General features: G+C 45.8%; 3 protein-coding genes across 5 annotated transcripts in view; all 3 read left to right on the top strand.

Annotated features, from left to right (window-relative positions):
- MTOR (mechanistic target of rapamycin kinase) overlaps window positions 1-1,502 on the top strand; it is a 65,690-nt gene extending 64,188 nt beyond the window's left edge. For both annotated transcript variants that reach the window (XM_035557526.2, XM_035557525.2), the window contains one exon: window positions 529-1,502. In XM_035557526.2, the coding sequence (XP_035413419.1) occupies window positions 529-544 (16 nt within the window). In that variant the 3' untranslated portion in view covers window positions 545-1,502. The remainder of the gene's footprint in view (window positions 1-528) is intronic.
- A 369-nt stretch (window positions 1,503-1,871) lies between these two features.
- EXOSC10 (exosome component 10) lies at window positions 1,872-16,485 on the top strand. Of its 2 annotated transcripts, none has more exons than XM_035557523.2 (25): window positions 1,872-2,067; window positions 2,539-2,675; window positions 3,119-3,242; window positions 3,550-3,654; window positions 4,065-4,230; window positions 5,016-5,127; window positions 5,419-5,494; window positions 5,633-5,743; window positions 6,156-6,299; window positions 6,609-6,799; window positions 7,512-7,668; window positions 8,195-8,343; window positions 8,641-8,691; window positions 9,445-9,556; window positions 10,213-10,263; window positions 10,814-10,892; window positions 11,052-11,173; window positions 11,492-11,587; window positions 12,277-12,351; window positions 12,829-12,916; window positions 13,109-13,182; window positions 13,765-13,933; window positions 14,400-14,461; window positions 15,639-15,715; window positions 16,299-16,485. In XM_035557523.2, exons 1-25 carry the CDS (start codon window positions 1,903-1,905, stop codon window positions 16,327-16,329), a joined length of 2,724 nt encoding a protein of 907 aa, XP_035413416.1. In that variant the 5' UTR covers window positions 1,872-1,902; the 3' UTR covers window positions 16,330-16,485. The 2 variants fall into 2 exon arrangements, with proteins under 2 accessions (XP_035413416.1, XP_035413417.2); XM_035557524.2 differs by having other exon boundaries at window positions 11,091-11,173; window positions 16,299-16,467.
- A 2,182-nt stretch (window positions 16,486-18,667) lies between these two features.
- Window positions 18,668-25,146, top strand: SRM (spermidine synthase). The gene is made up of 8 exons (XM_035557531.2): window positions 18,668-18,866; window positions 19,050-19,170; window positions 19,499-19,591; window positions 20,814-20,967; window positions 21,794-21,877; window positions 22,246-22,391; window positions 23,319-23,441; window positions 24,003-25,146. Exons 1-8 carry the CDS (start codon window positions 18,721-18,723, stop codon window positions 24,018-24,020), a joined length of 885 nt encoding a protein of 294 aa, XP_035413424.1. The 5' UTR covers window positions 18,668-18,720; the 3' UTR covers window positions 24,021-25,146.
- Window positions 25,147-25,469: the final 323 nt, after the last annotated feature.

The raw sequence follows: 25,469 nt of genomic DNA, 5'->3' as shown, positions 1-25,469 counted from the left end.
CTGGAATGAATAACATGAGTAGAGAACAGCCAACAAAAATATCACTTCTTGTGTACTTAGTGATGTGTTGGAGCCTTCTGACATGTTGCATCTGCTCGAGCAAAATTTGCAAGCTTATGACAGATATCCCATAGACAGTCCACCAAAAGAAAGTAAATTTTTGTTATAAGTAGTGATGGGGATTTTAGGACATTTCAACTGCAGTCAGCCTGAATATTTTAAGTGTTTGAAATAAGGCTTGTGTTGGTCACTGATTACAGCAAAGAACCACGTATTCTGAAGAAAGCGTAAAATGACAGATACTTAACTAAATCATTTGAGAGAGAGTTAATGTTGGACTGTGCTTAAGAAACAGACCTTTTTACTTTATTTTAAGCATTAGTTTGGAAAGAAGCATGGGGATTGCTTGTCAACTTTTTCTACAATATGTCTTTAAAAAGGTACTTTGGCAATCTCAGTCCTTCTCAGTGTTGCCTTTGTGAAACTGTATGCAAGTCAGCATTACTACACTATCTTTGTTTTCTTTAGGTGTCCTTTCTGGTAACAGAAGATTCCAAAGTATCCACAGCCTTTTATTCTGGAGGCTTTTGCACTCCAATTTGTTCTTCTACAAACACAAACTGAACGTTGGACTGATATACAGCCTTTGTCAAATATTTTGAAATGTAAATGTAAAGAGTTATTGTATATTAAAAGTTGGTTTAAGCCAATTTATAGCTGCTGTTGGAAAAACACAAGCTGTCTGAAACACAACACTTGATTTGGGTTTCCAGGACAGTGAAGACTGATTGTACCGCAGATGTCTATGGCTCCACTTGGTCTTTGGGGAACTGGTGATCCATTGAATATAACTATATACGGGTTTTGACTTATTTTGCAATGTAACTAAGTCATTTGGAGATTAATTACTGCCCTTATCAGTCGTATTGATGTGACTGCAGTGAGCTCGATGCAGTTGTGCAGGAGGCTTCATTTTGTTCTTGGGCTGTGCTAGATAAGTGGAGAGGGAAGAGAAGCAGAATTTGTTTCATCCTGTTACCTTGTTTTCAAACTAAATTCTTATCCCCAGATTGAAAACTGTTTATCTGCTTATTACATTAGTGCAGGAGTCGTGTCTCAGACTAGAACAGGATTTTGGTGCAGACCTAAGAATTTAAGACCTTGAGCTGAGCAAAATCGGGTGCCTCTGTGCAGACTGATTGGTGGCAAACTGGGTGCAGGGTATAAATGAAATACCACTTGGGAGCTTTGCACAGCGTCCAGATTAAAAAGCAGTATCAGGAAATAACTAGGGCAAGTTAATAATTAGCATAGGAGGCAGAAAGGGGAGAGCTGGTCCTAACTTGAAACAGAAAATAATGGTTATTAAATGTGAGGGTGAAGATAAAGTTATGATTTATGAATAAAACATATTAAAAACAATGCACAAAATACAACAGAGTAGCCATGTTTAGATGCCATGTTGTATTTGAATATTTTTGTGCCAATAAATTACACCAAAACCTAGAAACATATGACTGTTCTTGTTTATTCCTAAGAACCTTTTAGGCAAAGACGGGGAAGCAGAGGAAGATTTTCTAAAAGAAAAAGTTTCCTGGAACGACAGTTTCTGCAACAGGTCAGGTGGTTGGCTAGATTTCCCTTTTGCCAACAGCTGGAGACAAAATTAAAGTGGTGGCTATCCCTTCTGGGAAGAAGGGCCCCCGGGGGTCGCCCCCTTCCCCCTGAGGGGCGCTGAGGGCCCCTGAGTGCCCGCCCCCCTCCACTTCCCGCCAGGGGGCGCCACAGCGGAGCCCAGGCGCCGCCTCCCCGTTGCGCATGCGCACCCCCCACTCCCGCCCCCTTCCCGCCCGGCGTCGCTGTCGCGAGAGCTCCTGAGCGTCGCGTGGCTGTGGGGGCAAGATGGCGGCCGCCGTTGACGGGGGGAGCGGTGGGGCGGCGGCGGCGGCCGGGAGCTTGGCGGCCCGGGAGGGAAGCGGCGGTCCGGCGGACCGGGCCGGGGAGCCGGAGGCGAAGCGCGGGGAGGCGGCGCTGCCCGGTTTCGACGACACCGACGCCTTCGTCAAGGTGTGGGGCGGGGGGGAGCGGGGTGGGTGCTGTGCACTACGGGTCCCGGCGTGCCCTGCGCGGCTCGGGCTGTGGCGGCCGGGCGGTTTGCGCGTGAGGGGGCCGCGGGGCATGCTGGGGGCTGTAGTCCCGTCCTCAGGGGCTGTGGGGCTGCCCCGCAGTCTGCGTCGTTAACGTACCACAGCAGCCGTCTGCGTGCCTGCGGCTCCAACGAGCGTTCTGTCCTGCCTTAAGTACCAAAACGAGCGTTGGGAGCCCGTTGTCGTTATACTTGTGGCACTTTAAAGGAATTATAGCAAGACGTCGTGAACTTAGTTGTGTGAAAAACCCCGAGGGTAACAGGTCTTAGGGCTAGTCGTGCCTCAGGCAGGCTCGGCACGATGCGTTTCTGTCAGATAGCCCCCTGGGTAAATGGAATAATCTGGGAAGGCGCTGACAGCGGTGTTCTTTGATAACGGTGTTCTTGCACAGTACGCTCTGGGCACGGTGGTGGCAGCAACAAAGGCGTCCAATGGGCTCCCCCGGCCTGGCGACGAGTACGACTTCTACCGAAGCTTCCCTGGCTTCCGCGCCTACTGCGAAACGCAGGGCCACCGCCTCCTCCACTGGTAAGGGTGCGTTTGAGTCTGTGCCACTGACAGTAGCCTCCAATCCAAAACAGAGCGTAGCATCCCCCTTTGGAAATTCCAGGCCGGTTGGAGATAAAAGCATGTTTTATGTCACTTACAAATTTTAGCTACTCTTCTAGCGGTTCACAGTTTAAATAATAAGTTTACAGAATATTTTTCATAATGGTTTAGGTAAAGAACTATGGAGTGAGCAGAGGCTGATAAAAACATACTAGGCGATCTGTTTAGAAAGTCGTATGATTCTAAAGAAATTTATTGTAACAGCACTGTATAGGTGTTTTTTCTATTCACTGCTCACTCAGCATTATATACAGGTACTGCATTTGCTTAATTTTCAAACTTCTAAGATATAGAAAGTTGGAATGAATTGGATGGTTTAGCGTTCATTTAAGTTGCTAATATCTGTGCTGTTCCCTTGCAAGCATGAGCAGGGTGATGCAATACCACGGCTGCCGCAGCCACATGAAAGATCGCAGCAAAGTAACAGAGCTGGAAGATAAATTTGATATGCTGGTTGACTCCAATGATGTCATTCTTGAAAGAGTGGTGAGCAAATTATTCCTGTATACTGTTTGTGTAAGCTATTCAGCTGTCACAGGTTTTTTTATGACATAAATCTCAGAGGTAGCACTTCTACAATTACGTTTAGTGTTTCCGTAATCTGATGACTTTTCATTTTATTTAAAAAGCTTTTCTGCATACTAGACCAGTGTTCACAGCAGCTAAAGCAGATAAGTCATGTCCCACAGGTAGTGAAGATAATACGTGATCTGTGAGGAGACTAAATACAGCCTGGCATAATAGCATCATAACCTGAGAATGGGTCTGTAAATTTTCTTTTTCTGGAATTTAGGGTATTTTACTGGATGAAGCAGCAGGAGTGAACAAAAACCAGCAGCCAGTCCTCCCTGCTGGGCTGCAGCTTCCACAGACTATTGTTTCCAGCTGGAACCGCAAGGTGAGGCCTCTGCACTCAGTTTGCTGTGCTGTCATAAGTTTTTGTCCTAGCGTTGATGCTACAGATTTTCCAGCGGAGTTTAGTGGTTAAATGTTTCCTCAGATTTTTTCATGCATTCTTACTCCCTTCTGTTTTATACAAACTTGATTGTGGAATCTGTGTGCTTTCAGTTGCCAATTTAGTTTAATGCACGCAACAGATTTCCTTGTACTCGTTCTTAGGAATTCGCAGTCCTGATTCAGAGGACTTCCATTCTTAGGTTCAGAACTCTTACTGCAAAAGAGTGGCCCACTTTTGAGTTTGAGGCGTAATTTTATTCCTCTGAAAATTGGGTCAGCCTGAGTAAAAGAGATTCTAGACATCTGTTAAGTCACGTTAATTTTACTTGTGGTTTGCTTTCTTTTTAATAGGCAGGAGAATCCCACAAAAGAACCAAGTCTGAAACCTTCCGATTGCTTCATGCCAAGAACATCTCTCGACCACAGCTTAAGTTTCGGGAAAAGATTGACAATTCCAACACTCCCTTTGTACCTAAACTTTTTATCAAGCCAAATGCTTTAAAACCTTTGCCTGAAGGTAAGATGTTTCCCTTTTGTTTGGTAATCTGTTGGGAACATTTGACACAAATCTGTCTTCACAATACAGGAGAGGAATCATTGACTGTAAAAATGAGTAAGAGCAGATGTTGACCATTTAGATGAAGTAAGCTTCGTGGCTCTGTTGTTTATATATGTGCAGCGTAAGGGTCGGTCAACATACAACATATTTTTGTTGGTATACGGTAATTAACCTGTTCTAAACAGGTATTGTGCTGCTTCTCTTTGCCGCCATTGAACGTCCATGGTGAGAGTTCCCCTGGCACCAGGAGTTGTGTTGACTGGTCTATTAGTCTGGCTGGTTTTACAGATAACTCTTTCTAATTACTTAAGAGCAGCAGGTTTAGGGTTAGACCTAGATTTGGTTTGGCTGCTTTATCAAAGCTGCCAGTGAAATATCCCGTCTCGACAACTTGTCACTGCTGACAATGACTCATCGATGGTCTGCACTGATGTGGGTTGTGCTTTAGTACATGGGAACGATTGAAAGATTTTTCTGAAGATTTTTCAATCTCCTTCCAAGCTCTCAGCAGAACCACCTTGCATCTCACTTAATGACAGCCTGGTAAAACCTAGTAACTGAACTATCATTGGAGGCGCAGACAGAAATCTTGTTGGCAGCTAAAGCTGCAGGTCTAAATTACTAAGTTTTTGATAGCTCGTGATTTTAATGGGATCCTATGATGGGTGGAGGGGAGAGAGTAGTACTAGGCAGAGAATGTTGTGTGTGGGACCCAGTCCAGTTGTTCCATATTGGTTGTTCAGCCCTCACAAAAAGTGGACGGGAACGAAAGGAGCGCCCTGAAGACTTGGATGTACCAGCTGCTTTGGCAGACTTCATACACCAGCAGAGGACGCAGCAAACTGAGCAAGACATGTAAGAAATTAAACCGACAGCAAGGTGCTTGGAGTGCATTGATGAACATGCACTTCTACGGTCCCTTTGTGCTGATGGCATTTATGTGTAACAGCTCTGCATGTGTCTGTGTCTGCACACTGCGTTGCGTGTGATTCGCTTTAGTCAACTGCAGTTATTTTAAACCTGTTCTTAACAAGAGACAAAATTTCTACTCGCTGTGGAAACTACCAGAGCTCTCAAAGTCTCTGTGCACTGGCTTCATAAAGATGACTGAAGTTTAGTCTGTGCCTGTTTTCCTAATTTCCACAGGTTTGCTCACCCTTACCAGTACGAACTGGAGCGTTTTTCTCCACCAGATGGAGTTCTCAAGAAACCAGAGCCCCAGGTTGGTGCCCACGTTAATTTACAAGCAGATGCAGTAAGTTTGCAGCTGGCCGTAATTGACAAATTTCAGAATTGATGGTGGAGGTCAGGGGTGGGAACTGACAGAGAACATACTGTTCCTAATAATTTGCTCTGCCAGATGTACAGGCCCATCAAGGAAACACCCTGTCATTTTGTCACCACACTGGATGAGCTGGTAGAACTAAATGAAAAGCTTATGAACTGTAAAGAATTTGCCCTGGACTTAGAGGTAATTAATTTGCCTTTTTTGTTTAAAAGTTACATGTATGCTGTTAAAGCCTAAGAGACCATTATATTCTTCCTGGTTTTTAGTCTTCTCTTTATCCTGCTATTAGTATTCTTTTATAAGCATTTACTTTGTCGTTCTAACCTATCAGATACTGTCTAGGAGGCTGAATCAAACTGTAGCAATATTTTAATGGTAGTAACGGCTGCATATTTCATACTGAATTTAATCTTTTTTAAATTCTGCCTGTGCTGCTTTTTGTCATGCTAGTGCCTGCAAAGAGAAAAGTTGTTCATCTGATTGTCTTTTGCTTTGAGAAGTCCTCTGTTAATGTTTCTTCCTTCATTTGGGGTGCTGTATGTTTTGTAGTATTACTTCTGTGGTGAAAGTAACATTTCTCTTCTGTGTTTTTCAGCACCATTCCTACAGGAGCTTCCTGGGCTTGACATGCCTGATGCAGATTTCCACCCGAACAGAAGACTTCATTATTGACACACTGGAGTTGCGCAGTGACATGAACATTCTCAATGAGACTTTCACAGACCCTGCAATTGTGAAGGTCAGCTGCCAAATTCACCAGAATTCCTTGTGGGGTTTTTTGATTGTTTGAACTTTATTATCATTGCAAGCACACTGTACGCCCTGTCTTGGTCTCTTGGCTTTCATTATAATTTGTTCATGTGCCTGTTTCCTTGATGCAAGAGGGAAATTACTTGCTGAGTGCAGTCATTTAGTCATCCTGCACTTAATGCTGAAGGTCAGAGAAAAAAGAAATCTGGTCCAAGACACATGAATATGAAACCACAGCACTAACAGCCTAGAGAATAAATGTTCTTCATATCATTCTCAATTTCTTTTGGTTTTCAAGGTCCTTCATGGTGCTGATTCAGATGTGGAATGGCTGCAAAAAGACTTTGGCCTGTACTTGGTGAACATGTTTGATACTCACCAAGCTGCTCGTCTTCTCAATCTCGGCAAGCACTCTTTGGACCACTTGCTGAAGCTGTATTGCGGTGTGGATGCTGACAAGCAGTACCAGTTGGCTGACTGGAGGATACGGTAAGAACTGACCTCTTAGATGTGCTGCAGCTACAAGGCAGCACTTGTTTGAATTTTAGGGCAGAAGCATATTTCTAGTTGCAAGCCCCACAGTTGTAGGTTAATCTCAAAGTGAACAAGCACAGCATTTATCTGGAAGTGCTGGAAGTTCTTCTGAGTGTTACATTTTCATATGTTTCTTTAGAAATTGAATTATTTGGGGTAAATGAGGGAGGATTGTTTAATAAACAGCTCCTGGAAGCTTGCTGCTTAGGAACAGCACTGAACCGCTGCAGTGGTACAGAGAAAGTCAGTATTTGTCTTCTCAAGAGTCACCCAAAAATGATCAGTCACTCAAAGTAGATAGAGCAGTGTGCAGTTAGAGCAGTGAGCCTGGCTGTGGGGATGGACTTTGCACACCACAGAGGTCCCAGATTTAGTTTATGCAGGCTCTGCAGAGAGAGAGAAGTTGGGACAAATACCATAGCAGGCAGTTCTGCCATCTGACTTAGCTACACAGCATCGAGCATCTGAACAAGATGTCATCGGGACAGGAGAGTGCACAGCATGTTGCTGCTGTTGCCCAACAAGTCCTTCAGGACAGAAGCAGAAGAATTTCCATATTAGTTCTTAGCATGCTTCAGATGCAGTTTGGCCTAATGTGCTCTGCAAAGGGAAGATGATTGTTTGGGGCAACTGAAATGCATTAGTATAATTTTGGCTCTTTTTCTAGCCCTTTGCCAGAAGAAATGATTCAGTATGCCCGTGATGACACTCACTACTTACTCTACATTTACGATAAAGTGAGGGAGGCACTATGGGAGAGAGGGAACGAGCAGCCCACTCAGCTCCAGATCGTGTGGCAACGCAGCAGAGACATCTGCCTGAAGGTAAAGCTTCAGCTTGTTGGATTACCTGGATCAGAATACGGGCTTATTAGGGCATAAAGTCCTTCACCTCTTTCTACATCTGTTGCATTGACTCATTTTCAGTCGTGTTGTGTACCCTGCCTCCCCCCCACCCCATATCTGCATGACTGAAATCAGCTGTATAAATTCACACTGTTATATGCTGTCACTTGTTTCGCTAGCCAAAATCCTTGGGTTCAGATTCCCTCTTGCTATTTTTTGAATGCTGGCACACCTTGGCCTCCCGATGCTTTCAGGAGTGCCTTTCCCCAGGGAGGTGTTACATTTCCAGTTCTGCTGGACATTCCTAAAACTTCAAAGCCTTGGTGGAGTTGCATTATGAGGCAATTACATTGCATGTGTGGAAAGTACCAACTCCAGGATACATTATACCTGAGTTTACTCAGTCCCCTTACATCTGCATGACGTTCTGTCCTGATGAAGCAAGGCAGCCTAGAAAGCACTGGTTTGATAACCGATCACAAGTGTTTCTTTTTTTCCTATCCAGAAATACATCAAGCCCCTCTTTTCAGATGAATCCTATCTTGAACTCTACAGGAGGCAGAAAAAACATCTCAACACACAGCAGCTAGCAGCATTTAGGTTGCTGTTTGCATGGAGAGACAAGACGGCACGTCAGGAGGATGAGAGTACAGGGTAGGAAGTTATTTGTTACGAATACTGGCTTAAATGAGTCTATTGGATTGTGCAGCCATCCCCAAGAGGGGACCATTCTGTTACATTATGGAAATTAGTGTACTGAATCAGACAACTTTTTACATTTAGAACAGAAGTCCTGTTATGATAGCACTAAATTCTTCTGGGTGTCTAGATCTGCCCTGCTTAATTTCTTCTTAAATGATTTCATCTCTTCAGACGTTGTGAAATGGGGTAGAGTTGTGCAGTTTGAAGGTAATTTTTCTCTTACATTTACACTGTCTCTTTGTGTTGTAGATACGTGTTACCAAATCATATGTTATTGAAGATAGCAGAGGAGCTGCCCAAGTAAGTTTTGCTCATCCTTGAAGAGTCTCGCTTGATTTTAATACCCAGCAAGGTGTTTCCTAGTGTGTAATTACTTCTGCAGTTGGTCCCTTTCTTCCAGCTGACAATACTGCTTTTCTCTACAGTTCTTCAGTTTGCAAGAGAAATAAATTTCAGCATTCCCTCAGAAGCCTCCAGAATTCTTCTGGGATATACATCTCTGTGATTTTATTCCACTAATAAAACACATTCCTTTGCATTACGTTATGTCACACATTGCCCCACCCCACCCTGAGATTCCTACAGTATTACAGAGCAAGTAAGAGTTCCCCTGTAACATCTGTTTTTGTCAGCTCTCAAAGGGAGCTGAGTGGGGGCAGATCCCTTTCAACACCTACTTTTATGCAACATTTTCCTCAAACACTTGGCACTCATCATCTAGTGTTCCATGCTTGAGAATGATAAAAATGCATCCTTAAATGCAAGTCCACTGCCAGCTTCCGTAGAGGAATGCTGAACAAGGACCAAAATGAAGATGAGGGCAGACAGACCACAGAAAAGAGTGGAGAGCTGCATTAACAGTTTCTCCTTACCTGCACAAACTGAGTACAGAAAAATTTTCATCTTGGAGAATGAACTCTGACAGATTAGTCTAACTTGTCTTGTCCTGTCGCAGTCAGGCCTGTGGTTATATCTGGTTGCGCATCCTTTGAATGCAAATGCTTAACATCAGCCATAAATACAGCACACTGAATTTTTCTCATCTCTCTTTAGAGAACCCCAGGGCATCATTGCTTGCTGTAATCCAGTCCCACCACTAGTTCGCCAGCAGATTAATGAATTGCATCTTCTCATTCAGCAGGCCCGAGAGATGCCGCTTCTCAAGGTAGGAGTAGCTTGTATCACACAAGAGAGTCATCACTTGCTTTCCATAAGCCAGGTACTAGAGCTAAATGGTGACCTGTGGTGCTGAGTTGTGTGCTGAAGTTTGCTTGAATTGAGTATAGTGTTCTGTAGTGGAGCAGAAAGATATATGGCAGTTTTTTCTTGCCCATCTGTTGTCTGATGTGTACTGGCTTAGACATGGTGTAGTTCCTTGGAAAGCTAGAGCAGGACAAGAACAGGCACTACTTGAACAGGGTGCAGTTGCCCGTACAGTGCCATATCCTTACATTGCACGTTTACCTGTGTGAGGAAGAAATGGACCTTGTGGAATTAGTAGGCTGTATAAATGGGTTCATAAATCTTTTTCCACTATGGTGAAGCAGAAAAAACAAACAAATCAGCACTTAGATTCATTAGATAAAACCCATCATCAGCATGTAGATATTAGTATGGTCTTCTTCCTTTGATGAAACAAAACCATTTGTGAGCATGAACCTGTGCTTTCTGTGTGAGGCATTTAAATGTATCCATATGCAGCAAAAGAAGAAATAAATTAATTTTAGCTTGTAATAAATGTATTGAAAACATAGTGAGGAGGCTAACCTAGAAGAAATAGATCAGGTGCATTTAACTGATTACGTTTCTCTCCCATTCTAGTCGGAGATTGCTTTGACAGTCAAGAAGAGGGCACCTCTGTCCAACCCGGAGGTAGTGTTTGCATAATATTTGTTACCTGATGTCTCAAGCATTAAACTCAAATAAAAAAACATAGCAAAATTTTACCTTCTAGTAAATTCTTTATTCTAATCCGTTTTACAGGTCTCTCTACTTTAGCTTAATGTTTATTTTCTGTGCTAGACTCGTAACATTACCAGCTGTAAATTGGTATTTTACAAACCATCACAACAACAGCACTTAAGGCTTCATCAGCAAACGCTCTAGATGCTGGGCAGTTGCATGTGTGTCAGCCTATATTGATAGATCTTTAAGAAGGGAAGTCTCAGATGAGTTTCTAAGGCTGCCTCATTTATTCTCCTGTTTATGAAGTAAAGCATCTCCGTTAGCCTGTGGGTATTTGCACAGATATGCTTTTGATGCCAGATGTAATGTGCTCTGGCAGGTGAGTTATACTGAAAATACTCAGTCTCTGAATTTCACCCTTTTCTTTGAACTTTAAGTATCTCTGCAGTATCTGAAAACACATACAGGTTCATAGGATAGTGTACTAATGGTGTTTGCAATGTGAATCTTTGTGCAGAGGCTGGAGAATACCTTCTTTGGACCACATGACAGTTCCCGTATTCCTATGGATGATTTTCAGAACAACTCTGCATTGGGTAATTTGGACTTAACCTAAAAACTGTGATAATAATGACGTGATATGGCTTTGATATGGGGAAATAAGCAGCACTGAGGGTACTTTCAGTAAATCTTGTTACACAAAGAGCAGTATAATATACAAGTATTTAATTAAAAAAATCTTTTTTTTTATGTAGAGTCTGCACCAGTCTTGGAACATGATTCTCTCTTTTCAGACAGTGAGAGAACAATGAATATTCAGGGTGGCCAGCCAGAGTCAACGTGCCTCGTTGCTACTGCTACTGTCAGCATATTCAGTGTAAGCAACGTCTGTGATACTGTCAGTGTTTTAAGTGTAGGAAAACATACTTAATAATCTGGTAAAACTGTGTAGTAGTGTTGCAAGAAATAGAAAGGTAAGACATGCATAGGTACTGGCAGGTACTAGCTTCCTGTCAGGCATATGGCATAACTGAGATAATTAGGTGAGGAGGCCAGCAAATTAATTAAACCTCTGCAGAGGATTACTGCCATCACTGGAGTTTCAGATAAAGTGAGAAATACCGTGCCTGTAATGGCAGTAGCCAAAGCTAAAAATTATTAATGTTTCTTCTCTTTTTTTTTTTTTTTTTTTAAGGAATGTGATGAAGATGACGGAAATGAGAAAGTTTTAACAACTGCACAGCAGAAAGCTCAACGTATAATGGAATCCTTTGAAAATCCATTTAGAATGGTAAAATTCAAATTCAAAATTGGGTAAAACCCAGTGTGTATTTGTAATGGTACTGATAAACCACCCTGTGTGGAGGATGCTCTGAGCTGTTTTTCCAGGCTACATGAAAGATCTTGATATAACATTAGTTGCTGCTTTCTTACTGGAATTGAGAGATTGCCCTTTGAAAACATACACATGTGGTTTTGTTTTCAAAACATGTTGAATTGCCTCTTAGATATGTCTTTCTATGTCATAAACAGACCTCTCCTTTTTTTTAATCGAGGTTGAGGTTTCTTTAATTTGCATCACATTTTCATCTCTGTGCCTGAAGTTAGTGAGCTGATTTTACTCTTCTAATGAATGAAACAAGAACAATAGAATACTTTGCTAGAGATTGGGAGTGGCAGATTATTAGGAAGTAGTATCAAAACAACTGTTTTCTGGTGTATGTTTGGGGTTGGTTTGTTGATTTTTTGGGTTTGTGGTGGGTTTTTTTATGTTGATTGGTTGTTTTTTTTTTAATGTTTCTTTGGCTATAGCTGTGGTAATGACTTTTTCCAAAAGATTCTCTTTCTGTAGAATGCTTCTTGCTTCTTAAATATGAACCCTTTGATTTGGAACGTTTTAAGTAGCATTGTAGCAATGAGCTTATGAGCACTAATGTCACGTGCTGTATTTAAAGAAAAATGTTTTTTTCCTCTCTACAGTACTTACCTTCAGAACAGAATCCTGCCTACGTCTCACAGTCTGCAAAGTTTGATCCGTCATCAAAAATTTATGAAGTAAGACTAATTTTAAAATTTCCTGCCAAGTACTACAAACGAAACAAACAAGTAGATTATTTTTCTTTGGGAACCTCCGCAACTCTTTTTTTTCTTGAGTTCTTCTTAGAAAAAAGAATACGTTTTGAGAAACTTAATGCGTTTCTTAATCAGTGGTTCATTGTTTCTATAGCATTCATATTCCTCAAAGAACCTAGAATTGGAGACCTTCCACTCTGCAGTCCCTGTCTGTCAAAGCTACAAACTACTACTGAAGCCTGTATCTGCCTTTGTTCTCATTGGGCTTGTTTGTAGCTCAAGAACTTTTGAAGCACATGGTTTTACTTTACATGGTGCAGCAGATCTTAATCTCTTTTACAATCCAATTTGATCTTTTGTACTTCTTAATGAAGACCAGCATGTGGTAGCAGGTTTATAAACTCCCTTTTGCCATAAAACTTAAAAGAAAATGATCCCAGGTAATTTTTTTCATCGTAGATCAGCAATCGATGGAAGTTGATGACTCAGACACAAGTACAGAAGGAGTCCAAGGAAGAAATAAAAAAGAAAGCAGCCCAGCAGTCAGGTAAAGCCATTCTTCCGCTCCTCAGTGTGTTGGCTAGCATGCTTTTTCACAATACATTTAGGTTGTTTCTCAGTCATAAGAATACCTCAGGTGATGGATTTTCTAATGGATGAGATTGTTTGACAGAGATTTCTCGAACCTCATGCGTAATTTACTTCTGTTTTTTACAGTAATGCTTGTTTGTTTCCCTAGCTGATCGTGACCAGGCACAGAAGGCGTATAAAGAGGCTACAGAAAACATTGTGTCTGTTCGTCAGCAAGCTATGGTATGTCACTGAATTCCATGCTTCCAGCCTTTGCCTTTTTTTATCTTCTTAACATAGTTCAGAATGAAACCCCAAGCTCCCTATTACTCTGAAACATTGCCCGAGTTGAAAGCAGCTGATTTCAGGTGACCCGAATGACTGCCTTGATTGGCAGGCAGTCTGTGGTTCTGCCCTATGTATAGCAGCAGGCCCCTAGCAGCTGTGCTGGGCAAATCTTTGCATCCCTCCGTGTCTTCAGAAGGGAATGTGTTCCACTGCTGCACCTCAGTGCTCCTTCCTTGCCTAGGTTCCCCAAGATCTGTCTGTGCAGACAACAGATCTCAGCCTCTAGCACCCTGTGAAATGACAACTTGATTTTTTTGCCTGAAAAGCCCCTGCCCTGGGGACAGGGAGGGAGCAGTTCAGACCCAAAGAAGAACACGGTGCTTTCTTCCTGCACTATTACTGCCACAGGCAGCCCCAGCTGTCACTGTAGCCTGGGTCCACTGACAGTTCAACTGCATGCTGGTGTTCATGCCTTCACAGAGATGTTTCATTCTCTTGAACTTGTCCTTTTTCCCATTCCATGGGTTGCTTTCACAGCAGGAACAGGCTAATAAGAAGAGAGAGAGGGTCATCAGTGAAACGGGAACAGAATTGCCAAAACAAGAGAAGAAACGGCCAAAAGCCTCCCAGCAACCAGAGGAGCTGGAAGCACCGAAGCAGTTTACCCCCTTTGATTACAGCAAGTCCAACTTCAAAGTGTTTGCGGGTAAGATCTGGATCTCTTGCTAGAGTGCTGCAGGCTGTGGAAAATGTTGCAAGCTGAGCCCTGAGAAGGCTGTATGTGAACACAGATGCCAAGGCAGTACAAACTTCCAATGCACTTACCTTACAGTGGGGAAATATTGAAAGAAATTTACCTGGGAAATCAACAGTTTAGCATTCTTTTTCTGGTTTGGAAACAAAAATCTTGAAACAGTTGGCTGAGGGGATTGTGGATTCACTGCTTGCTTCTCTGCTCTGCAGAGAAAAGTCATTGGTTTAATTGGACCCAGGGAACTAGGAGGCAAAGGAGATTTGACGTCCATTCAGGGGCTTCTTATGCCCTTCAGAGACTGTTCTGGATTTTAGCATGGGAGACTGCAGTGAAACCTCCTTATCGTCAGAGGAAAACCGTGGATTGTACTGTTCTTTCTGGAAATGTTTAGTGATAGTTCCTCTCTTCTTTCCCATAGGAAGCAGCAAATCGAAGCAGTCGGCACAGTTTGATCCTGCTAAACAAGCTTACACAGGCAAGGTACAGACATGTCATGAAAGAAGGAACGGAAATGTTGATGTTATTGTGTACCCAGGTGGAGAGTTGTTGGGAAAGGTAGCGGACTTTTTCAGGATCTGCAGAATGTTCTCTAACAGCACTTAGTACTGAGGTGCAGCTTCCAATCACAAATTCACACCTTGTGTTATAGCCTGTTCCCATTCAGGAAGAGCTCTCTCAGAGCCCCACAAACTCTTCCATTGTTTCTCCCTTTTATACATTGTTCACAGCTACACCCCCCTGCGTAACAGGCACACTGCTTAGACCACAGCACACCACCACAAATTCCCAGTACGAAATTCAAGTCACTCCAGTCACCCCAGGCCTTGGCAGGTCCAGGTGTTGCCTGCATTCTCTACCAAGTGATATTTTTTTTGTGTAATTTAATTAATTGCTAATTAACACAAACTTCTGATTGGGAGATTGAAGAGAAGAACAGCCAAATACATATTTAGGGAAACACTTCCACTTGCCTGTGACCAGCATGGGGCAGTTCTTGCCCCCTCCTCTCCCCACAGGTCACTCTGGCAGACCTGGGTTACTATATCCTGTGTAGTGCTCACGTCTGGAGCGTTTGGGTGCTGATGCATGATGTCAGTGGGCATTCAAGCATGAAGCAATAGGTGCCCATCTGTCAACTCATTGGGTGCTCAGGTGTTCATTAAGTTCTGAAGCTCATTTCTCACATTTCAGCCTCTTTCCTGTACCTTCTGCCTTGTGTATTTAATTGAAAGGCAAATGGTACCAGGAAGCCTCTTAGATACTCATTAAAAACATTTTTTAGAAGTAAAACAGGTTTATGCCTGATAGTGTGTAAAATACAGTTTCCTGCAGTCTCTGCTGTGTCGGTTGAAACTTGTTTCAGAAAGGGGGGGCAGAGGGGAGTAACTGAGCAGTGAATTTGGGAGAAGGTTTTAGACCTGTATGGATTGCTCTGTATAGATAGGTAAACGGATACCATGGCTCACGTGTCATGGTTAGACCAGCAAAACAGCATTTATTCAGGTGCATTCAGTGCAAGTGCATTAAGTCCTAAAACAAAGGTCAGAGTGTAAACAAGCAGTGTTGAAGTAGGAGAGACCTAACAGGATACGTGTCACGTGGAATATACTGTATTTGGCAGCTACCTCACTGTGTTGTTTTTTTTTCTTCCATGCAGAAATCTGCTGGAGCTAACAAACTTCAACAGTCAGCTGGAAACCGAAGCATGTCCTACCTGGCAGGGAAGGCTGACAGGTGTGTCGTCAGCCTCCTCTCATCACGCGTGGAGCGTTTTTACTCCTGTGCCCCAGAGCCATGGGCAAAACGTAGCTATTGTCCTCTGCTGCTGTGGGAGCTTAAGCACATTTTATGGGAAGCGGTTGCATAACACTTACTTATGTTATTTTCGCAGCTTGACGTCAGTGTAAAGGAAAAAAGACAAAGGCTTAGTCAGGATTAATGCAAATAAAGGAGAATTCTGGGTGGAAGGTTTGAAATACTGATCTAAAAGTTTGTGTTAATAGGTGTGGGAGTCGCTTTCTTTAGCCACAAAGATAAGCAGAGGTGGGGAGAACATTTGTCTAGCTTGGGAAGACAAACAACAGCACTGCCAAATATGAATGTTCTTGTTCTGAATATACTTACTGTGTAGCTTCCTGGGCTTGATTCTTGTGAATTATTTAGCCAAAAAAGAGCAATGCTATGTAAGGGCAGCCTTAGAAGCAGAAAGGTTCTTCATCATGACCCTTTCTCAAAAGAATCATTGAAAGCTAGCGTAGATTTTTCAATCTTGAGTGAATGTAAAGCAAGAGTTAAATCTTCTGTAACTCTTTTGTAGGGGTTCCAGACACCACTGGCCGAAGAGATAGTCCTTGTTACGAGACCTGTGGGAGTTGCTGCTGAACAGAACAATAGTCAGAAGTACCGTCACCATGGAAAGGCAAATATTGGTCACTGAGCAGTTTTTGTACAGAAATCTTTTTAAGCCCATTAAAATCCTTTTTTTCCTAAAGGATAAACATCTCAGTTGGTTCGGCTTTTATTCACATTGTTTTTTTCTAATTATACTCGCAATGTTGCGTTGTTTCTAATTTTGAAAGTTTATCCTGTGTCCTCAAATACAGTTAGGCTGAAATTGTCAGTGCTTGGAGTTGCTTGAAGTTCAGAACCAGGACGTCAGTGGAGTATGGAGGAATCCCTTGGCATCTCTAAAGCCAGCACAAAAATAATTGAGAGATTCAGTAGATGTGACTCAAACCCCAGCGGTCCAGAGGAAGAAATAAAGCCAGGTTCTTTTATGTTAGACCCTGCTTACAAATTGAACAACACAGCTCATCTTTTACAAGACAAGATAATGCCAAAAATGAGTGTATTTTCCTGACAGTATTTGTATTTTTAAGCAAAGATTTTTAAGAAGAGGGGAAGTGCTCAGGTACTTTTTGGATCAGACATGGTAGTTACTTTTTCATCGTAATGACGTAGACAGAAAGCAATGCCTTTAGGTAGAAAAGGTAAAGACACTGTACAATGCTGGCTTGGGGAAAGCCAGTAGGGTTCTGTACTGCAACTGAATCTCACTACAGCCATAGTAATGTTTCATAGTTTTAAATACCCAGAGCGAGTTACCCTAATGTCTTTGTAGAAAGTGTCTCAGACTGTAAAGTGATTCAAGGATGGCAGAGTTCACTCTAAACAACTGAAGACAACTGAAAGCCTCTTGTGAAAGAGGTAAACAACATTGCCATTTTGGAGTTGGATGAACCGAAGGTTAGAGCTGATGTAACTTTGCTTGAAGTTGTATTAGATCAGTGGCAGAGCTGCATCCTGGATTGCTGTTCACTGCTCTGATGAATGGAACTTGCTGTCTTTCCCAAAGGCCTTATCTTTGCTCTGTGATTTCCATTTCTGCCTGAAGATTTTCCATTGCATGCTCACGTGTTTTGGCAGTTACCATTATTTCTCTGTTATGTTAGGATAGGTGCAAGGACTGAGTGGGTAGTGGTAAAAACTTGCTTCTGCATTCCTAACCTGAGGGCTGCATTTTAAAAGACCTGTCAGGAGGTTTGTTTTTTTGTTTGTTTGTTTTCAATCGTTTCCAATATCTCTGGTGAGTAGGGAGTGGAAGGAACAGAGGAGGTTTATTCTCCTTATGTACCTTAGTGTGAAGAGTGCCAGCTGAGCAGCATGGTAATGTCGAGACAAAGTCCCTTTCTGCTCATAAAATCTGGCTGAATGGCTGAATACTGAAGAATGTCTCTGAAAAGAGGCAGTTGAATAGCAATTTCTTGAAGTGCATTTGCAGGGATTTGACAGTTCCCCTTCTTGTCAGCTTTATGACTTCTGATACTTTGATAATTGAAGAATGAGTAAAACTTTCTGAAAGCCCCATTGGCTGCAGGGATATTGAAAGTACTTGCTTTCTTTAAGTTTTCTATTTACAATTCTGTGCAAGGTAACGTTTCAAGGATGATCTTAAATGGAAAATAAAATATGGCTGAAATTATCAATAGAGGGGTGTTGCCATAGCAGCATTGAAATGTTTTCAATGAAAATGTTAATGAAAACATTAAAATGTTTTCAATGGCAGTGACTAGGGTACACCTATGGAGCGTGTGGAGTTGCAGCACATGGGGTCCTATCCTCTCTTGTATCAGCATGCTGTCGCTCAGGATCACTGAAAAACCCGATTGAGCTCTTGGTATACCCGTGGTGAATTTCTCCCCCATCCTGCTCCTTGCAGTCCGGGCGCTGTTTTGTAAAGCTTCTGCCCGCCCACGAGCAGCAGGAGGGAGCCCCTTTCACCCATAAAAGCCTTTTCCCCAAACACTGCTCCTTCGTTTGCCTCTTTTCCCCTCCCTGGAGCTCGGCTTCCCCCGACCCGCAGCTCCGCCGCCGGCTCCCCGGGGGGGGGGGGGGGCCGCAGCCCCACGTGGCCGCGGGGTGCCGGCCTCCCTACCCTGCTGCTGCTGCTGCTGGCGGCGATGCTGGCGCTGCCGGCACTGCTGCCGCTGCACCCACTGCTCTCGCTCCTGACGTCACGGCCGCCCCGAGCCAATGGGCGGCCGGCGGCTCGCGACCCGCCAATGGGGCGGCGGCGGCGGCGCGCGCTGGCGGCCGGGGCCGGGGCGGCGCGTGGGGGGCCCTGCGCTGCGCCCCGCTCCGCGCCCCGGGCTCAGGCGGCGGCGGCGGCAGCGCAGGTGCCCGGCGGCGGGGGGGCGGCGGCGGGGCCGGGGCCGGGCTCGGGCTCGGTTCCCGGCGGCATGGAGCAGGGAGCGACGGCGCTGATCCGCGAGGGCTGGTTCCGCGAGACGTGCCGGCTGTGGCCGGGGCAGGCCATGTCGCTGCAGGTGGAGGAGCTGCTGCACCACCAGCGCTCCCGCTACCAGGAGATCCTCGTCTTCCGCAGGTAGCGGGGGCGGCCCGGGGGGGGGCCCGCGGGGGAGCGGCGGAGGCCGGCGCCATGCGGCGGGGCCTGGCGGGGCCGGGAAGGGCCGGGGGTTGGGGTGGGAATGGGGGGCGGGGGGGGGAAGCGCGGCTCCGGGCCCGCGGCGCGGCCCCGGCTCCAAGCCCGCTCCCCCGCTCTGCCCAGCACCACCTACGGCAACGTCCTGGTCCTGGACGGGGTGATCCAGTGCACGGAGCGGGACGAGTTCTCCTATCAGGAAATGATCGCCAACCTGCCCCTCTGCAGCCACCCCGACCCCCGCAAGGTGAGTCCTCCCCGGGGCCGGCCTCGGCGCCCCCCATTCCTCTTTTCCCTCCGCTCCTCCTGGGGTCTGTGAGCGAGCCGTGCCCGCAGATCGGCCCCCGTCCTCCCCACTGCCTCGGTGAAATTTCAGCGTGGAGCATGGCCACGGGAGCACCCACGCTCAGCACAGCCTCCCAGGCAGCCTGCGTGGCCCCCCGCTGCTGCACACCTCAACACCAGGGTGGGATGAGCCCAAGTGGCGCTGGGCTCCCAGCCATGGGCCACGCTGCGAGAGCTGCGCCCCATCTTAGCTCGCTGACGCCCCCGTTTCTCCCCTCTCCTTGTCCCAGGTGCTAATCATCGGTGGCGGCGACGGGGGAGTGCTGCGAGAGGTGGTGAAGCACCCAACGGTGGAGTCTGTGGTGCAGTGCGAGATCGATGAGGTGCGTTGGGCTGCGAGCTGCCTGGAGCTGCCCCGGGGCTTCGCTCAGACACGTAGGCTGCCGAGCAAAAAGCAGCCTTACTTCTCAGCATCCGCGGAGCTGCTGCTGCTTCACCTGCTGTCCCTTGTCAGTAACGAGTGTGTTTGCTAACGGTTCTGCTGGCACGACACTGACAGCGCCACCTCTTTGCCTTGCGAGTCATCTACGTGGCAGCTGGCTGCCTCTCATGTGCTCTCTTTCACACACGTACGGTAGAGGCCCTTCCAGGCCAGCGTGGGCCGAGCGTGGGATCTGGGGACTTGTGCTCTGGAGAAGGGGAGCTCTGGTGTTGTGAAGGTGCTGCTTTTCCCCTTCCCCTGCCGCAGAACAGCGCTTCTCCTGCCAGAGGAATAGCCTCTTTGTTTGGCAGCCTCATTCCACTGAAAGCAGGAAATAAGCGGGGGGTATTTGTTTCCGTGACAGATGGGCTGCTTGTCCTCGGTCAGTTCGTTCTGATATTTTTCCTTTATTAGAAAGTTTTGCTGTCTCCCTGAAGCAAGGCTGCATTAGGAGTGGGAAATGCTGCTGTATGAGCCTCTGTACCCTGTCTGTCGAACTACGTAGATGTACGTGCTTGGTTTTGAACGAGCACGGCCTGACACCGGCGTGTTTTTTGTCTCTGCCAGCTGTGAGAAGCTGGTAGTGTTCGGTGCAGTTACTGGGCCGTGGGCCATTGCTGTCTTACACGTGGCTCGTAGGGGTTTCAAAGGGAAAACTATTTCACGAGGTCATGGATTATGGCTGTAAAGCAGAGGTGGGGATGTTTCTCACATCTCATCCAGAAACCTGCTGCTGTGGTCTTATTAAAAAAAAAAATAGTCTTCAGTTGAGATCACCTCTGTCAGTGATGTCCCCAGGGAAAGCTAGCACAGAGCAGTCAGATCTGCAATCAGATTCTCGTAGTTCCTCAGGGAGCTTTTGAAGCTGCGAGTTCCTCTTGTTGAGTTTGGCACAGGCAGACAAACAGTATCACTGAACCCTGAGGCCGTAGGAAAGGGCTGAGTGTACTGTGTTGGCTGAAGACGCTGACAGCTCTTGAGGATCTAGCTAGTGAGTTGGATTTGTGCTGAAGGCATGGAAGGAAATGACTCATAGCACTGTTCTTCGGGTTGCAGCTGCACGGTAGCCCAAGAAGCAGCTCCTTGTAGCCCCCACTGACCCGCTCGTGCTCTCTGTGTTGCAGGATGTGATCCAGGTATCTAAGAAATACCTCCCAGGGATGGCAGTGGGGTACTCCAGTGCTAAGCTGACCTTGCATGTGGGAGATGGTTTTGAGTTCATGAAACAAAATCAAGAAGCCTTTGATGTGATTATCACAGACTCGTCTGACCCCATGGGTAAGAACTGTGGCTGTACAAGGGTACTGCTTTCCACTCTCTGCTTTTCTTTTTCGACTACCTACTGGAAGTAATGCTGACCTGCCCCCAGGCTCCATTCAAGTGGAAAGGCCATCGCTGATTTGATTCTTTTGGTAGAGAAAGGGAAGGGTGACGACCAGAAAACGGTATTAATAAGGCTTTAAGCCCACTGTCATTATTTCTCCCCTCAAAATTCAATTCTAGCAGCTACTGCTTTTGGCAACAAGGTGATCCTTGCATCCAGTGATCCTACAGGGAATACAGCACTGTGTTGGCAAAAACAGTTTTGTACGTGTGCCCTCTAGTGAAGCACTGGCTTGCAAGCTCTTGGTGGATCTCCCTAGCCCAGAGATGGCTGTAGTGAGGTTGCTGCATTTTTGAAGGTGAGAACTGAGGGAGAAGGGACCAGCCATAGTTAGGGTGCCTGAGTTTCTTTCATTCTTGCTGCTGTTGCTTCTCTCAACACAGAGACAGGCATCTCTAAGAGACTGACTGGAGCAGCAGTTCAGTTTGAACAATGCTCACTGAAGCAAGAGGCAGCTGCTAGGACTCTGGTAAAGGTCCCGGGGTTGCTATTGAGCAAAGCTAAAATCCTGATGGTTCTGCTGTGGTACATGTGGGCTGAACCCCAGGGTCAAAACTCTTTGCTTTCAGATCATCTCCAGCACTTGTGTTAACTGAAAAGCCGTTTGAGGTGTCCTTTTTCCAGTGCAGATGTTACGTAGCCTGGGCATTGAGAAAACTCTCAGAAGCCTACCTTCTTTGCCTCCCTCTGGACATACCTCTTTACTCACTTTTCTCACAGGTCCTGCAGAAAGTTTATTCAAAGAATCCTACTACCAGCTTATGAAGACAGCCCTGCGAGAAGATGGCATTCTTTGCTGCCAAGGTGAGGGTGCTGTCTCTGGGCAGAGGTTGGTGCTAAATCAATGTATGCAAAGTGTGAGGCTCAAAGGGGACTCTTCCTGGAGGGACATGACGCAGGGAGTAAAATTCATTTCAGCCGTGACGCAGGGAATTAAATCCATTTTAGCTCCCAGGTATGGTCGTGGTTTTGATCCATATACGTCAGCTCATTAACTGCTGGACTGTGCTTAGTATAAAACTGGCGCAGTGGTCTTATCTTGCCTTTGAAACCACATGTGCTGTGTGGAGTAAAGCAGGTTTGGACTTGGAGCCGCCGTTAACTTGGCACAGGCTTGTGCAGTGAAGAGGGGCAGCCCTCACCTTATGCCCTGTCTTGCTCTCTCCCCGTAGGTGAGTGCCAGTGGCTGCACCTGGATCTCATTAAGGAGATGCGTCAGTTCTGCAAGTCTCTGTTCCCTGTTGTGGAGTACGCCTATTGCACCATCCCCACGTATCCCAGCGGGCAGATTGGCTTCATGCTCTGCAGCAAGAACCTAGTGAGTTTCAGGCACCTGAAGTGCCCCTTTCTGCTCCCTGGAAGTACCCATAGAGCCTGCCCCAGGCGCTGTCTCTTATGGGGCCTGTGCTGTAGCCATGAGCAATACCAGCTCAAGGGCCTCTAGGCTTCTGCTTGTCCCCAGCTCAGGGCACTAGAGCTATGATGCAGCTTGCTCAGTGCTCAGTGAAATGCAGAGTTTACCAGTAACATAAACAGTTGCTTTAGAAAAGATCATAGTTTTATCTCCAGTACAACTAACTTGTAAGGGTGGAGGCCAGTATCAATTTCCAGACCCTGTTCAGGCTTTGGCCTGTTGATGCTGGCTGTTTTAAAGCGGGCACCTGCCTGATAAGAATCAGCTTGCAACGTGCTACTCTGCTGTCACAGAGGCCTCCAAGTGAGAGTCAGTGTCAGCATGTGAGCTGGTGACTCTGTCCACCTTCTGACTACTGAGGTCTGCTCTCTTCCCAATCTGCTGCCTTGCAGTTAGCTTGTAACACAACTGTCACGTTGCTGTGGGGAGCCAGCAGCACTTCTGCTGCTGTGTTTGGTTTATCTGGGACACTGGCAGCATGCGCTGTGCTTGACTTAACACAGATGTGGCTTCTGCTCTGACGAGCAAAAGCTTTGCTTCTTGAATGCTCAGGCACAATCTGACAGCTTCATCTGGCACATGGCTTGCACAGTCTGACCTCATATGCAGACATCTGTATACATCTGAACAAGGGCTAGTCACATGAGGCACAGAGTAAACTCCAGCCCTTGGGGTCGGAGCTGCACAGAAACTTTGGCCTCATGCTGAAACAGAAATTCATCTGTTTTCCTGCAAGTCCTTTTGGTTCTCTGCCATGAGCTGGGATGCCCATCGTGCAGCGCTTTGCTTGTTACCCAAACACTACAGAGCCACCCGGCTTCTTTATTGCAGAACACAAATTTCCGGGAGCCTGTGCAGCAGCTGTCAAGGCAACAAGTAGAGGAGAGGAATCTGAAATACTACAACTCTGATATTCATCGGGCAGCTTTCATCCTGCCAGAGTTTGCACGGAAGGTAAGCAAGGCTGTGCTACTACTCCTCCAGCAAGGATGAGGTGTGATTTTTCTTTGGCAGGGTTGGGAGTACACAGGACTGAGGATTTCCTGCTGCCCTAAAGGCTTCTGTGGGCAAGTTGGAGCAGGGTGGCATTTTGTATGACACGGCAGCGAATGAGTCAGCCTAGTAAGACTGGAGTTCAGTTTGGAACTATTCTTTGGGTTGGTGTCCCATGTCTTCATGGCAGATCCCTCCTGCTCCTAGCATAAACAAGTCCAAAAGCCTGCAGAACTGGTGTTTCCCACTGGAAGGCTCCAAAAGTCTTAGATAAAACCTGGTTGTGGTTTCTAGTGCAAACCAGAGAGTATAAAAAGAATGGTTTGGTGTAGTTCAGGCTGCGTATTTCTGCATCATTCATTTCTTAACTGGCCACGACTGCAGGTTCTAGCAGAGAACATCCTCAGTGACCCAGGGATGAGGGCGCGTGCCGTGGTTGTGTTTCAAAGCCTTGTTTCTGTCGAGGACTGCCAGAGCTGCCCCGGGTCTGTCCTGACACTCTTTGTTTTTGGCTGTCGCCAGGCCCTGAGTGATGTGTGAGACTGAGAAGCTGCTTCCTCCCTTCAAGTTGGACCCTGAGATCGTCAGTGATGTGGCGGGGACCTTCTCAGCAGGCTGCAGATTGGCTCTCCACTGTGTGGGATTGTTTAACCCTTTGCCAGCCAGCATTCCCTTTGATGTGTTAAAGATGGGACATAAGCTAGATAAGACTATTTAAAAAGTCCACTGACTTATTGCGTGAGGTCAAAACTGTTGTTTGCAGTACTGGAAATGTAACATGTCTTCTTCCTTTCTCTCTCCCCTTTACCCATTCTAAATTTGCCCCCACCTTCCCCCAAACTGACACGATATATTTATAACTGACATGTATTTCTGTCTGGTGATCTTCTGAAACTTGGAAAAAGTCCAGGAGGTTCACCAACTCAGCCTTAAGCACAGAGAGCGAGATCTTTGTGCACAAAGTTAGCTTGCTCTCTCCTAACAGGAGCTCCCTGCTGATGGGACGTTTTGACTGGTAACGGGTCTGAGTCTTGACGTCCCACTGCCCTCGCTGCAGCACAGCCGGAGGGGTCACGGTGCAAACCGTTGCCATTCACAATAGGTCTCCCTCCAACCCTGATGGAGTAGCAGTATTAAACACCAGCCAGCCGGCCAGGCTGGCAGCAAAGTCTTGTGGCTTTTTTTTTTTTTTTAATTGGTTGGAAACAGAAGTGCTGAGGTACTAACAGGCCAACTCCTGTTCTTACCCCTGCCGTCAGAGTGGTTCCAAAGAGTGTTTATCAATACGGTGATAGGCGCTTTATATAAATAAATATAAATATATATATATAAAAAACAAACCTTAGATCCATTGCCTGCTGTTAAGTACTGATGCTGGGGAGTCGGTTGCGCTGACAAATCTCTTATCTCAGTCGTGCTGAGATGCCTCAGGCCTGGGTATTAGCTAGTCTTTAGGAGGCATCATTATTTCTAATGCTGCCCCCAGAATCCCCAGACGCGTAAGTTGTTTTTCATTGTACTCTGTTGTGAGATGGATCTGCCTCCTCTTTACTTTTGTTTTAAAGACTCGGTTCCACCGCTGTGCAGTGGGGATCTTCCCAGCACAACCACTGTGCGACTGTCACTCCCTTGCAATCAATTAAACACTCGGCTCTGGTTAAGGTGATGTCAGTGTGGGTCGGTGTGTTTCTTTGGGGATGCTAACAGATTCTGGAAGTTTGCTGTGCTTGTCAGAAGACATCCGGGGCACTCAGCAGTGGGTGTCTCTCTTGTCTCTAGGGATGACAAATACCATCAAAAATAACCTCTGAAGATGATCCCATTGCTTGTTTTGTGTTGTGACCTGACTGCCCAATAGCTCCAGCTTCTGTCCTCTGCACTGCATAAGTCAGTACCCTCTATACAAACTGTTCTCTAGTCCAAATGTTGCCTCTGAAATGCCTTTCCAAGCTGTTATGTAGCTGTCCATCTCCCTGTAAGCGTAACTTA

Source organism: Cygnus atratus, chromosome 21 (genome assembly GCF_013377495.2).
Source record: "Cygnus atratus isolate AKBS03 ecotype Queensland, Australia chromosome 21, CAtr_DNAZoo_HiC_assembly, whole genome shotgun sequence".
Taxonomy (NCBI): Eukaryota; Metazoa; Chordata; class Aves; order Anseriformes; family Anatidae; genus Cygnus; species Cygnus atratus.
This window is presented reverse-complemented; position numbering and strand designations above follow the sequence as displayed.